General features: G+C 35.8%; 2 protein-coding genes across 6 annotated transcripts in view; one reads left to right on the forward strand and one right to left on the reverse strand.

Annotated features, from left to right (window-relative positions):
• Positions 1-13919, forward strand: part of LOC108972457 (flocculation protein FLO11) — a 34520-nt gene that overhangs the window by 15780 nt on the left and 4821 nt on the right. For all 5 annotated transcript variants that reach the window (XM_018939049.1, XM_018939048.1, XM_018939050.1 and 2 more), the window contains exons 3-4: positions 13170-13392; positions 13727-13877. In XM_018939049.1, coding sequence (XP_018794594.1) covers positions 13175-13392; positions 13727-13877 — 369 coding nt within the window. In that variant the 5' untranslated portion in view covers positions 13170-13174. The remainder of the gene's footprint in view (positions 1-13169; positions 13393-13726; positions 13878-13919) is intronic.
• On the reverse strand, positions 4988-6164 carry LOC108972459. Its single transcript, XM_018939054.1, has one exon. It carries the CDS (start codon positions 5958-5960, stop codon positions 5091-5093), a length of 870 nt encoding a protein of 289 aa, XP_018794599.1. The 5' UTR covers positions 5961-6164; the 3' UTR covers positions 4988-5090.

Here is a 13919-nt window from a genome sequence, read left to right on the forward strand (position 1 = left end):
TATATATATAATATAAAATTCGAATAATTAAAAAAGAAATATAAATGTGAAAATTAAGGTACTAAATGGGTTCACGGGTTTCAAAAGATCTATTTCTTACTATTGTCTTATTAAATTCTTGAGAGCTTGTGCGCTCGAGGCTAGCTAGGCTATGTCTTTAACCGCCTTTTACTTGAGACTGTGTTTTTGAAGTCGCTTGGCAAGGTTTCTCGAGAACTACTGAACCGATCTTCATGAAATTTTACACAGGTCTTTGAGATACAATTCTTACTTTTTGTAAAAAGGTCTACCAAAAATACAATTTTCATTTTATTCCAAGTTCTAAGTTATGGTTTTGACTAAAGCACGTATTTTTTTCTAATAAAATATTTCATTTTTTGTATGAGAAAAAAATTTGCTGAAAAAGGCTGTTGAATAACCAAGGAAACCCATGTAACCCCTTGAAAAAATAAAAAAGTATGAAAAATAATTTACATTCAATTAAAAAATATATATTATATATACCAGAAAAAAAATAAAAAATATAAACATATATGTACCCAGTTATTTTTATAATGGAGATTACATATAATCGCACCAAGTATACACATAGATACATACATATGTGTAGATCTGCATCTTCGTAGCAAAAAATGTGTGCAAAAGTCAAACAACAATTATTAGTAGCGGGGTCTAGGCCATGCGCGAACTAAAGACTTAAGCGACAAACTTGCGCAAATTAAATTGTTATCTAAGTGCAAATGTTTGTGTATGTGTATAGCTGTGTATATGTGTATAAATAATATTTTGTTATTTATATAATACAATGTATACATGTACATGCACATATGTATATATGTAAGCCCGTCTTTAAGTATCTACAGCTAATTAGCCAGTTATTGTGCACATGTCTCCATAAAAGTTATTATTCGAATTTATGCTTTCTTGTGTCTTTCGTAATCACAACTAAATAAGTATAACAATTTCATAAAGATGCGCGTAAATATGTTGACAATAAGCAAGTGTTGTAATTTCGGGTGACATTTTAAATATTATGAAAACACATATGATTAAAGGGAGCTGCATCTTGGCCTATTACATGCAATTGAATCGTTTATCTAATTGAGTTATGCATAATACTTTTTATTATTTTTGTGAGTGGGTTGTGGAAGGGTGACTTAAAAATTAAAGCTAAAACGTATAATGAAAGGTTTGTCAACAGTTATGCAAAACTCCCGAAAATTTTTTCGGGATTTATTTTTTTTAAGCAAGAAACTGAAATCAAAAATAATTTCCAAATAAGTATCGCACAATGAATAATATTTTAAAGTAATTTAATGATACCGAAAATTTTTTCTTGATTTATTTTTTTTAAGCAGAAACTGAAATCAAAAATAATTTTCACATAATGAATAATACTTTAAACTATTGTAATAATTTTGTTATTCAGAAGATGTTTTCGGGTTTTAATTTTTAAAGCTTAAAAACACAAATCATAAATAATATAATAATATAAATTATATTTTAAAGTTATGTAATGATTTCGGGATCCCGAAAATGTTTTCGGGATTTATTTTTTAACAAAAAAATTAAATCAAAAATAATTTCAAAATAATTTTAACGTAATAATTAATATTTTAAACTACTTCGATAAGTTCGGAATGCCGAAAATACTTTCGGGATTTAATTTTTAGAAACTGAAATAAACAATAATTTCAAAATAATTATTGTATAATGAATAATATTTTTAAGCAATTTAATAAATTCGTGATCCCGAAAATATTTTCGGCATATTATTTAGCATCTCAATGGAATTTAGGGATTGAGCTCTCATGATTTCAATTAATTTTTTTTTAATTTAAGCAAATTTTCTGTTTGAGATATTTCGATTTCTCGTACGATAATTAACCAATAATTAAATTTACTAGCTCGTAAGAACGCATCACTGAGTGCTCTCATATAAATGCTTAAAGCTTCATCATACAAATGCACATTGATCAAATAACTTTCAAAACTTGCTGTTCTTGACATACTAAATTTCTTTAAGATTAAAGAACATACCACCACTTGAGCTTCAATTGAAATCAAGCAAGATAAAAAATTAATTAAATTCTAAATAAAAATATGGCATAAAGTATAGAGTGCCGACATAAGCATACTTCATAAACCACCAATTGTCAAATTAGTCTCGCCGCTCACTTGCTCACCACCTGAGTGTGGTTTCTCACACATTTGTTTAAAGCAAAATCGGTTGGTTGTTTGTTGAATTGTGCGCGCTGACATTGAATGCATTCACATCTGTTAACAGGCTTTTCTGAATTGTTTTCACAAACATCTGTTTCAACGCATTTTGGTTTGATTTAGCTATTGTTAGAGGTCAAAATTCCAATAACAAAATGAACAAAAAATATAACCATAACAACACACAAAAAAAAGCAACATTAGTTGATTGACAACAATCTAAGTGCCAAAATGGTTTTTTTTATCTATAAAATACATACATACATTGTACATATTTATGAGCATATGTGTACATTAACATTGGTATCTGCATATTGACGTATTCGCTTTCAGCTCTCTTTATGCTAATTAAAATTATTTCATGAATATTCAATCACTTTGCAAGCAACAGTCAGTAGCTAGGCGATGTTGATGCAACATTTCAATAAAAAAATGTATTACAAATTAAATAACTAGTATTCCGAATTATCAACTTTTACAATAAGCAAAAATATTTAAAAAAATTTTTTTTTTTAAAAAAAAAAAAAGGAAAAGAAAAACAAAATTATATTTATAATTGAATCTGTAATTATAAGAAATTTAACATTAAAAAAAAAAAAAAATTAAATATTAATCAAGTCAGTATAAAGATATTAATTTGAAAAGTTAGCTTAGGTTAGTCTAGTAGGCTAATGAGACGCGCATGGGCCTGTTTTGGTCATTAACGTACCACTTTGAGTTCCACTAGGAATTATCCTTTAGAACGCCTGCGCTTGACCCGTGTTTCAATAGACACTATGGTCTCATTATCGATACCTCTGCCAGTGTTCCATAACGTGGTCTCCACAAATACTTAAAGCATAGCCTTGCCAATTCGGGAAAAGCGCACAAGATATGCTCCATTGTTTCCTAGTGCCTTGCTCTTGACATTTTCTGCAGTCTTCTCAGCTTTTGTAAAGACCATTTTGCAAACGTCTGCCACCAATCATATTTCTACATTTCCATCTCCCGAGTGCCATTAAAAACTGTGTATATTTTCGATCTACCATTTTACACATGATTTTTGCCATCTTCCACCCAGATAAATCGTCCAATCGCGTTTTGATTTTCCTTGCCATGCTTTCAAGTATCGAATATTGATCGGGCTTCAACGTAGTTTCTAATATTGGCTATGAGTGTCTTGCAGAGCAGGGCAGCAATGGAGAGTGTCGCCAGAAGCAAGCGACTTCAACTCTACTAGATGCCAGGCCAAAAAGGCGTCTAGGGCAATTAGATGTGGACGAAATTGTCAGCAGTGGTGTACGGCTGCCACCCGAATACGTGATCAACAATCTATTGCTTGGCTAAACACGTACCGTCTTAAAGACCTCTGCTTAATATATATTGCAATGCTCCGGCAGTATGTAATGTGCGAGTTTCTAAATATATGTAAATAGAGAAGTTTTCAGTGAAAAGGTCAATAGGTGGCTGTTTAAGCATTAATTCGAGAGGCTCCGCACAGCTCAGCGAGCTTCTGTATCCTTTCCATTGGTTTTTGGTAGGTAAAGTTCCGTAAACATGGCCACTAGACTACTGCCCTACTCAAGTGCAGAATTGGTCTTACAATCGCTGTGTAGCACCAAGTCATCAGAGAGGGAGAAAGCCTTTAGGTTGTGATGGCCCTCCCAACTCTTTCATCCGCATTAAGTATCCCCAGAAGTTTGTTGTCCAAGACTACCACAAAGAACTTAGTGTCGACATAGACAGAGAGTTGTGTTCCATTTAACGAAGAGAGTCCTCCACAGAGGCTTTGTAGGAGCTCTGGAACGGATTGCCTACCACTTAGATAATACTGTTAATGGTATTGTCATCACTACTTTGAGGGGCATTGCCGTCAACCTCATAAAATATAATTTTATAGTAAAGTTGTTAAAGCACGTTCATACATGTCTTTAAATCGAAAACAAGCATGAAAGACTCATATTCAGTTGACAAATATCATATTCATCAAACTTTGGATTTTGCAATCTGGCAACTCATAACTTTGAACAATATTTGTGTTGCTTACAGTAACTTGAAATATGCTTCTTGGCCAAAAAATAGAATGAACAACATGCATTGATGAACATAATTCAGTTTTTTGATCAGTCTTCACCACGACAATGCAAACTCTCACATATCGACTGAAACAATTGTATATTTGAGTACTCAAAACATCAGTTTGATGAGTCATCCACCGTACAGTCCTGACTTGGGACCGAATGCCTTCGTTTTCGACACTTGAAGAGAGTGTTGATACGTTCAGAACGCATATTTTGGACATACCTCGATCAAAGTGGCAAAATTGCTTTGAAAATTGGTTCAAACGTATGCAAAAGTATGTACATAGATCCTAATCTGAAAGACTAATTTTCTGCGATTTTTGATGACTAAAAATTGTTTTTGTTACATAATCCCTAAATATAAAATGCTATAAACATAGAAGAAGTTCAGGAACTACAGATTAATACAAATACTTCAAATTCTCTTGGTTTTAAAGTTATTTAGAGAGCTTACTATGATCCAAAATTACCAGAGTCATTTTCTATCTCTACCTTCTAAACGAAAGAGCAGTCAATATTTTAGAAAATAAAGCCGTCTTTGCATTTTTCGCTCGAAAGCAAATATTATGTTGAATACCCTCTTGGAGTTCTCTCAGAAGATGAAACATTTTCAGAAATAAATTTTTGTCATCGGAACTAAAAACCCGCCGGATGTCAGTACAAAAAGCTTTTGCTTAAAGTAAAAAAATTTATATTATCCAGGGAGTTTTAAAATCTTTATGAATTACAATTTAAAAACTTTAAACATCAGAGCATTGGCTACATTTTAAAAGTCTAACACTCCTTTGTACCATTAAGGGTAAAAAACCGTTACTTTATAGCCAGCTTAGAAAAGGAGCGTCGATTTGAATCTTCATCGAATGCAGCGGCATCCTCACCTTCATGCTTTGCATGCGGCTCGTGCTTCAAACGATCCTCCTCATCGTACGGATGCGGTGGCGGCATGGTATAAAAGGGTATTATCGGTCCAACCGGAAACTCATACAACACCATATACATTTCTTCAATGTCGCGCAACGACTGAAAGGTGCGCACACCGCTGTCTTCCACCAGCGAGTAGATGAGATGTGAGAGCGCTTGAAAACCGAATGCTTCAGCCTGTTGTTGCTGCTCCAGAGTTGCGGCTACAAAGGAGACATGTGGCATCAACATATGACGCGCCACTTCCAAAATGCTGTAGAAGAATTTCTGCATGAAGACCGGATCTTCCTTAAGCTCGGGATGCAAGTAATACTCGAAAAGGTGTAGGCTATCAGGCTCATGCTCCGGATGCTCTTCTTCGTACTTGAGCACTAGCATACGACCGAGTAGCATGAACTCGGCGAAAAGTAGAAACGAATCGAATATTTGCAGCCAAATAGTCCAAGAGCGCCACTTTTTGGTCATCCATTTGACCAGCGCTACGCCGTATATCTCGTGCGTCTCCTCGTCGATCACCATAATACTGCATTCGTTTTGCAGCACGTGATCTACGTAACGACGATACGTTTGTTCCACATCGGGATTATCGTGTATCTTCAGCTGTGCGTACAGTCGATTGGTGCGATAGGAATTCTCCACCATAAAGTCGGCAATGCGTGGCAGCCATTTTTGCGGTATATCGCGTATGTATATGTCGCGCTGTTGTTCGTCGAGCGTTACGCCTTTGTGCTCAGCCCAATAGATTTGTACAGGATTCATTTTGAAAAGGAAATTTAGAGTGTTGCAAATTTGCTAGGAACAAAGTGATTTTGCGATAATTTTGCCTTTAAGCCGAATGTTTTGCGTATTTCACACGAAATTTTAAACGAACACGAAGCAAAAGAGGAGTTAAAGAGCTTAAGACGAGTTGATTTTAATTTGTCTACATGAAAAAATAAACGAAATTTAGTTTTTGTGAAATCAAAATAAAGAAAAGCCAATGAGACTGTCAGCAATAACTTCTAAAGAAAGACTCAGAGGCATATTTTTTAGAAACTCTTTTTGGAATATAAAATTACGCTCATAAAGATTTTAACGTGATCTCCGAACTCATAAGTGAATTCTATTTATAAGTTAAATGAGAAATGTGCCAAAAGAAGTTTTTTTTCTTTCGATGTGTTTTTTCGTTTATTGTTTAAATTGTTCTCATATCAAAGTTTTCGAGAATGCTTTTAGAAACCCTATCGAAATTTGTGATAGTTAGTTGATACTTGATGCCTCTCAGCTACAGCTTATACTTATTATATAAATTATGTATCGAATCACCGCGAGACATAAAAAGATGTTTAGGCTTATCCGTTGCTCACTCAAAGATGCCTTCAAGCCAGTAGCAAAATAACCAGTGGTTATGCTTGCATCACTGAAATAATTGTTTAAGTTTATTCTGGTTCAATACATCAGCAACAGGGTATTCTACGTGAACTAAAATTAATTTCTTTATTTAAATTTTATCTGACTTTTACTTCACGATATCACTTACTTTTTCATTCCGCTTACCTTGTGAAAGGTATCTAGCTTCAAATAGCTGGAGCTTTGGGTCGATCTTCATGTAAAGAATCTGTATATAATTATATAAGATAGTTCATATAATTACGCTTCTTCATGAGTAAGTAAGCTTCGAAGTATGGCCGCTTGGTTTCACCAAAAAATTTACAACTACATAATTTAGGTGTATGCAATTCAACATCTTGCTCGGCAAAAAGCTGTATGTATGGGAAAATTTTGAGTTTATTTATTTTAATATGTAGTAGGTTTCTTGTTTAAGGAAAGCTGCCTGAGCAGCTTTGACTACTAAAAGTCTCTTGTGGCTGCTCGACGATGATTACAGCGAGTTTAGTAAACAACGCTCTCATTAATACAGATTAGTGTTAATATCATTTTTATTTTGTAGCGTAGACATTACTAGACTACAGATTAAAGTTGCATGATTAGTGAAAAATATTGAAAGTTCATGCTAAAGTACTCATCACTCAATCTTTGAGAAGAAAAAAATTCGAAAACACATACATCATCTTTATACCCGCTTTGTGTGTTTTTAGAATACATGTAGACTTGAAATATGCTGTCAACCGATGTCAACACAAATCGTCACGCTTGGCAGCGCACTTAAATGGTAAGCGTGTTACGCATGCGCAAATGCGCCGTTAACTCTTTAAAGGCTACAGCGAGTACAATGCATATTTTGTGCGGGTTACTAAAAGTAGGTGCAACTTACTTACTTACTTACTTGCTGACTAACTTATGCCCGAGTACAAGCTGTGTAATAGCACGTGCTTCATTTACTGAGTTCCCCTGTGTAGCTGGTATGTGGTTTTGATCGTTACCTTTTTGACTTACTAAATTCTCTTACAATTGTTGATACTCTCTATTTAATTTTCTAATTATGTATGTAGGAATGTGTTGCGCTTTAAGCTCGCAATCAAGTGCCGCTTACACACAGTACTGCCTTTCAACGCCTCGTTGGGCTTTAGGTCTTTAACACCTACTTGTGTCTGAAGCTTTTTGTTAAAGGGGTGGCAGTTGTATGTGTATATTCTTTCCATGTTTTTTAAACTCATTATCTAACTATTAGCTGCACTAAGTCTGTTAATTTCCGGGGTTATAGAGCTGATTTTATTGTGAGAAAACGTGGTACCACGAAACCTTCTAATGCCTTCCATTGCTTTCGCAGGTTGTCATTATTTGGCTAACATTCTCTAGAGTGAATTATAAAGCTTTTCAGAGCTTAGATATTTCGGAATTTCTGAAGAGCGTTTCGAACAAGAAGCAGTCCTTTTTGGTTAAAGAGTACTATCTCATCTCTTCCTTAACTGATTTCACTTTACTTTCGAAGCTGAGTTGTCTCTAAAGCGGAGGCGCTTTTGGATACAACAAATGCAAGTACTTGCCTCATTTTTTCCCTGATTTCTCTCACTACTACTCGATGAACAGATGCCCATTCCCCTCTGAAGCGGAAGTGCCATATTCTGATCACTCTGTCTAGTAATATGATGCAGCTTTGGTTCCGGCCTCTTTTAGAGCTGGTGCGTCTGGAGTAAAAGCGATATTAGATGACTAGGTTTGAAGGCAAAAAGATGGAGAGGGTCACGCAGAGGCTCATTACCTTAAGTGGGCGGGTATAAGTTGAGCTTAACGTCAGTATATGTTACTGTCAGGATATCTTTGAATTTAAGGTAAACTACTAAGGAATAAATCAAGGGTATAAATCAAGCCTAGTTCAGTGAAACTTAGAATATTTTACGGAAAGTATCTGTAAACCAGTTTCTTAAGTACGAACTCTGCGAAAATATGATACTTTATTTGCTTAATAGAAAGTTCGCTATGCGTCTCAATGGAAATCTGCAGTATATGCTGTCAGAGTGAAGAAACCCGGGAGAGAAGAGAGAGTTTTCGTTGCTATGGAACTTGACTATTGATTATTTAATAGGACAAACTAGAAAAATTGCGTTTTTACATAAAAATGTTACTGGCTTGCTACCTCAAACTTAGCCCTGGGTTACAGCCCGGTGATCTGGAAACGATTCAGAGTTTTTCCAAAGACTAGTAGGGGCTCCCCCGTTACGGCCAAGGACTTCAGACCCACTATTCTCTTTTTCCTTCTTACTAAAAACTCTGGAGAGACTGATGGACTGGTACATAATGAGGCGCATTCCGAGTGACCATTAATCAGCAGCGCAACATGCTTAAAAAACGTCCTAAAGGAAGCAGTCGTAACTGCTCTGAACGGTCTTCGGGTTGGAGCAAACCTCAAATATCTCATATTCACTCTTCTGTGCGACAGAGTGATTGAAACGGAATGGATAAACGCTGGTGCCCGACGAAATGTGAGTAGCGGAACTCCACAAGATAAAGTTCTCTCTAATTTTCTATGAATTCTGTCCGTTAACGACGCTTTGGTCAGAGGAAAGTCTCTATCTTAGTGTCGTAACAAATTGGTCAGTCGTGAATGCTCTCGTCATAAACCCAAATAAAATCGAGATGGTTCTATTTACTAGCAGATACATGATCCCGGTGGCACCGCAGCCCCAAATGGGAGATATCCGTCTGCAACCGGCGGATACTGTGAAATTGTGTGTCGAAGTCGAATGGCTCTACGACACTATATTCAAGCCAAACTTTGTTCAACGGAGTCTTTATGTGGTGGAGGGATCTAGAAAAGACCACACTTGCAAAGAAACTTGAGAGCGTTCAACGAGTGGTCCTCATAAGCACGTGTAGTGCAGAAAGTCCCTTCGCGTCCATGCAGTAAGGCTGGAATTTTACCGGACACTATCTGCAGAAGCTGTATGGAAGAAAATTATGTGGAAATAACAAAAATTGATAAAACAGAATCTGGAGGAAGCTATCGATAAGGGTGCAGTAGACTACAAAGGATAGTAAGATTTGAATACAGGTCCATAATGTCAATTGCACACATTTAGCTTCAACGATACTCTGCTGTTGTTGTGCAATAAACTCGTTTCGTCCGTGTATTAGTGGAATTTGTCTCGGAAAACGCATTAACATCAATTCAAAGTGCTATTATTATGCACACATATGTATGTACAAATTACCCACATTATTTGTTCAGCAATTATATAACTTCAAAGCTTACAGAATCTTAATAGCCAGCAAGAAGTCTCGCATAAAACGATTGAGATTGCGGCTGAGGCGCCGCAAAAAATGTTCGCATCAAGTCCAAATGGCGCTGTATAAAGTCCAATAACTATACAGATCTACAGCATAATTGCCACAGCCAAGAAAAGCGGGCATGTATGTGAATGTATGTGTGTACGTACGTAACCAAAAACTATAATTTGCGAAGTGCAATTAAATGTTGTTAGGCGCGATTCAAATTATGAGCGCCATTTGAGCGCTTACATAACAGCGGCATTGATTGAGTGTGCTTATACATATTTACGCTCTAAATTGCAGAGCAGTGAGTGAGTTACAGTTAAAAGAGTGTAAGAAGCATTGAGTTGTGCTCAAGAGAATATCATTTGGAGTTATTTAGTTTAAGAAGCAAAAAATATATAAAGCTATATATAAAACGAAATAAAAATTAGAAATAGAAGATCACAAAGCGAAAACGAAAAAATAATACAGTAATAATAAAATAAAACACAAAAGTATTAGTAAACCAAAGTATTTATTATCAAAGGAGGTAAAAAAATAATAAAAAAAGGATTAATATAACATTTCTGAAAATTTGTAATTATTTAATAATTTTTTATTTTTAAACTTGCTGAATCGATGAACTTGATTCGAATCTTATTCTTCTTTATTTTCAAAGACACCTTTTATGTGGTTATAACCACCAAGTCTACAATAGCACGCCAGTCGGTCTTCTTTTTACTTTTTAACGCCAACTGAAGATTCCAAATATAGACAGGTTCTTCTCTACCTGGTCTTTCCAACGGAGTGGAGGTCTTTGCCGTTGCTCAAAAGACCATAAATCTTCCGCAGAGCCTTTCTCTCGATAACTCGTAACGCCAACTCGTCAGCTGTGGTCATCGTTCATGCCTCTGCTCTATATAGCAGACTTGTAGAGTTTGGTCTTGGTTTGTTTGTTCTCAATTGCCTACTCTATCCGAGGTAGCAAATGTTGGTATGAGTTATTCTGCGTTGGGTTTGGAGGCTGACGTTGTTGTTGGTGTTAATGTTGGTTCCAAGGAAGACGAAATTATCTACGGTTTCGCAGTTACGATTTCCAACAGTGACGGCGGAGCTAAGTAGCGAGTGCAACGGCTGTTTGTTTGATGACAGGAGGTATTTCGTCTTGCCCTCTTTCACCATCGAACCCATTTGCTTCGCTTTCGGGGTCGGATGTTTCGTCTTCTCACTTTAGCGTGCTTTCAAACAGACGTCCTTTGACTATACAGAGGTTATTTGGCCTAAGACCGGACGTCGTGAGCTGCTTGAGCCTTATGTAAAAAATTCTTTCTGGCCATTTCCATGTGAATGGCACTAAGGGAACTCTCCTCACTTGCGTGGACTTCGACATATGGCTCCATTCATGATTCGAATACTTCCTGCAATTATCATTTTAGATTTCGGTTAAATTAGGTAGATCAAATACTGTTTTATTTGAAGTTCTAGTAATTTTGAAGAGTATTGTGGTATGCGTGAAGTTTGGTTGAATCTATTATACTCAGTTCTGCCATAAGTTCTGTTACAGGTTTAGGCCGTAATAAAATGGGAAGTGTAATAAATTTTTTAAAAGCGGTAACTGTATTAAATAATTCATATATTAAGCGCGTGATGTAAAATTTTTAGTCGAATGGGTCTCCTTTTACTTTAACAGAAGCGCTCAAACGATTGCTGAATACCAGCACGCGCAGTTTCTATAGGATCTGTCCAACCAACGATATTTTGAGACTCTGTAAATTTCGGTGAGGTATCCTGCAGGCCGTGTTCTTCAACTCTGATCAAAAACTGTAGTCCAGTGGATTCAAGTCTTGACTTTCAGACGGCCAATTGTCTTCAGCTCTGAAACCAGGAATATTGCTTCTAAATGACTGCTGGGTGGGTTGTGCCTTATGTGCTGTAGTACTCTGAAATCCAAAGCTCACCATTGAACAACGTATTGGTTAGCTGTTGTACCGCATCGTCTAAAAAATCCTTCATACATATTTGTCCCAGTTTTAAATCTTTTTTTAACAAAAGTGTAAAGGTGTAACGCCTTTGCAGTTGCTCTCGGCCAAATCATTACAGCAGTTGGATGGTGACCACTTTGAACAGTTAGAGTAAATTTTTTTGCATCTTTGGAAGCTTTTGCGTAGATTTTGTCTTTTTTTTTTTTTAAACTTCTTCAAAACTTAAAATTTTTCTTCTCTACAAATTATACTTTTATGGCCATTAACCGCTTCTAACTGAATAAGCCGCTTGTATCTGTTGAGCGTAGTTTGATACAAGCCCTTGGAGGAAGATAAGCAGTTGATCGACGGTAGGCTTTAATGTGTGGATCTTCTCGAATAAGTTTTGATCTGGTCGATATATCCATTTTCTTTGACACAGTTTACTGATTTCTAAGAGAATGGTTGTGATTGTGTTCGTTCAAGCTGAATCGGTTCTAACGTTTCTGCCATCAACTGTAGACGTTCGGGTAAAACAATCAATAATGCGGTAAGCAAACGTACTCTAAATATTAAGTTTTTTGAAAGGGACATAAATTTTACTTATGGGTCTTAATGACTTCAGCGCTTCTTACGGAAGTCTATGGAAAACTAAAATAACTCAAAACCTTGATTCTTCCGTCTAATTCTGTAATAAATTATTGGAGTTATATTATGATACATAACGTGGCAAAGAGTTTTCTCCGCTCTCTGTCTCCCTCTCCCTCTTTTTATTTTATTTTATATCTGGAAAGTTTTTGCATCTATCTCTCTCTTTCCTTTTCTCGCTCCTTCACCCCATAGACTTATCATAAAATTTACTCTTATTATGAAACTAAATTTAGTTAAGAATAACCCAATTTTGTAATCAATCAAGGGAACATTCTCATGAATGGTGTCATCTTTTAGATTTTCCGGTAGTTTGAGTCGTAAAGAAATTAAAATATTCAACTTGAATTCATAATTTTTCATGGTTCAATCAAATGGTAGCTTCATTATTGTTAATGTTATTAGAAAAGGCAAACTTCACTGTGTTAGAAAACGAATTTATGCAAATAGTAATTTTTAACTGCTGTTTACTCGTTTCCGTCTTACATCCTACATCTGTCTATTGTTCACTATAATACTCCCCATTTTCCTGTACTTCCACATTCTAAGCTCCATTTTTCCTATATATTATTTATACTTATAATTAAAATGATCTTTCCTAGTTTAAAATATTTATTATCCACTGAATCTTAGCATATGAATTGTCATTTAATATTTTTATTTTAGCATAATTTATTTATTTCTAAATATCAGTTTATAAACACATTTTAAATTACTCTCGTTGCAGCCATAATGTATCATCGACCCAAAATACTTTTACTCTGTCTGATTCTGCTACAAATCCGGCCTTACTGCAGTTTACCTACCATTAATCAACCTTTTCCAGACTCCCGCAATTATTTGAGTCCCAATGTAAACCATACACTTTTCAAACCACCCGAGTTGGAGGAGACCATTGAAGAGGTACAGCGAATCTTGGCGCAGGATCCATCTTTGCCACGCTTGACGAGGTAAGTGATAATGTGTTTAACGGCGTCGGAATATATTTCCAACTATACGGATGTAAAATCCTCGTGGGGAAAATGAAGTCAAAGTGTTTAGCATCTTGAGCACCAACCGTAGAAATTGAAGAAATAAATAGTAGAAGAGAAATTTGAATGAAAAATTTCGTACTAGCAGCAATGGTGAAATCTCATCAGGCAGAGGGTATTCTCAGCCTTATTTGAGGCAGTTTAGCAAGAGAGATGTAATGATTAACTGTGGCTCATAGAATTTCGTGCTTCATCATCGTGGATATCAGCGAAATGCATTGAACAAACTTACGTTTCTACTTTTCGTTTTCAGAGGCGAAATCGAGGAGCTTTACGAGAAGGTGACGCGTGAGGAGTATCAGAAGAGTGTTGCAGCTGGGGACATGGGACGCGCGGACAGCATGCGCGCACTCATGCTGGTATTGCCATATAATACAGACAATAACACCGAGGAAAATATACAGGTGAATTTAGTTGACCTTTTATCGTTGTGAGTTGTAACTTAA

Source organism: Bactrocera latifrons, unplaced genomic scaffold (genome assembly GCF_001853355.1).
Source record: "Bactrocera latifrons isolate USDA-ARS-PBARC rearing strain unplaced genomic scaffold, ASM185335v1 scaffold_4, whole genome shotgun sequence".
Taxonomy (NCBI): Eukaryota; Metazoa; Arthropoda; class Insecta; order Diptera; family Tephritidae; genus Bactrocera; species Bactrocera latifrons.

Coding starts and splice junctions, on each gene's coding strand:
- LOC108972459 (XM_018939054.1), bottom strand. CDS start 5,960: ATGAATCCTGTACAAATCTATTGGGCTGAGCACAAAGGCGTAACGCTC.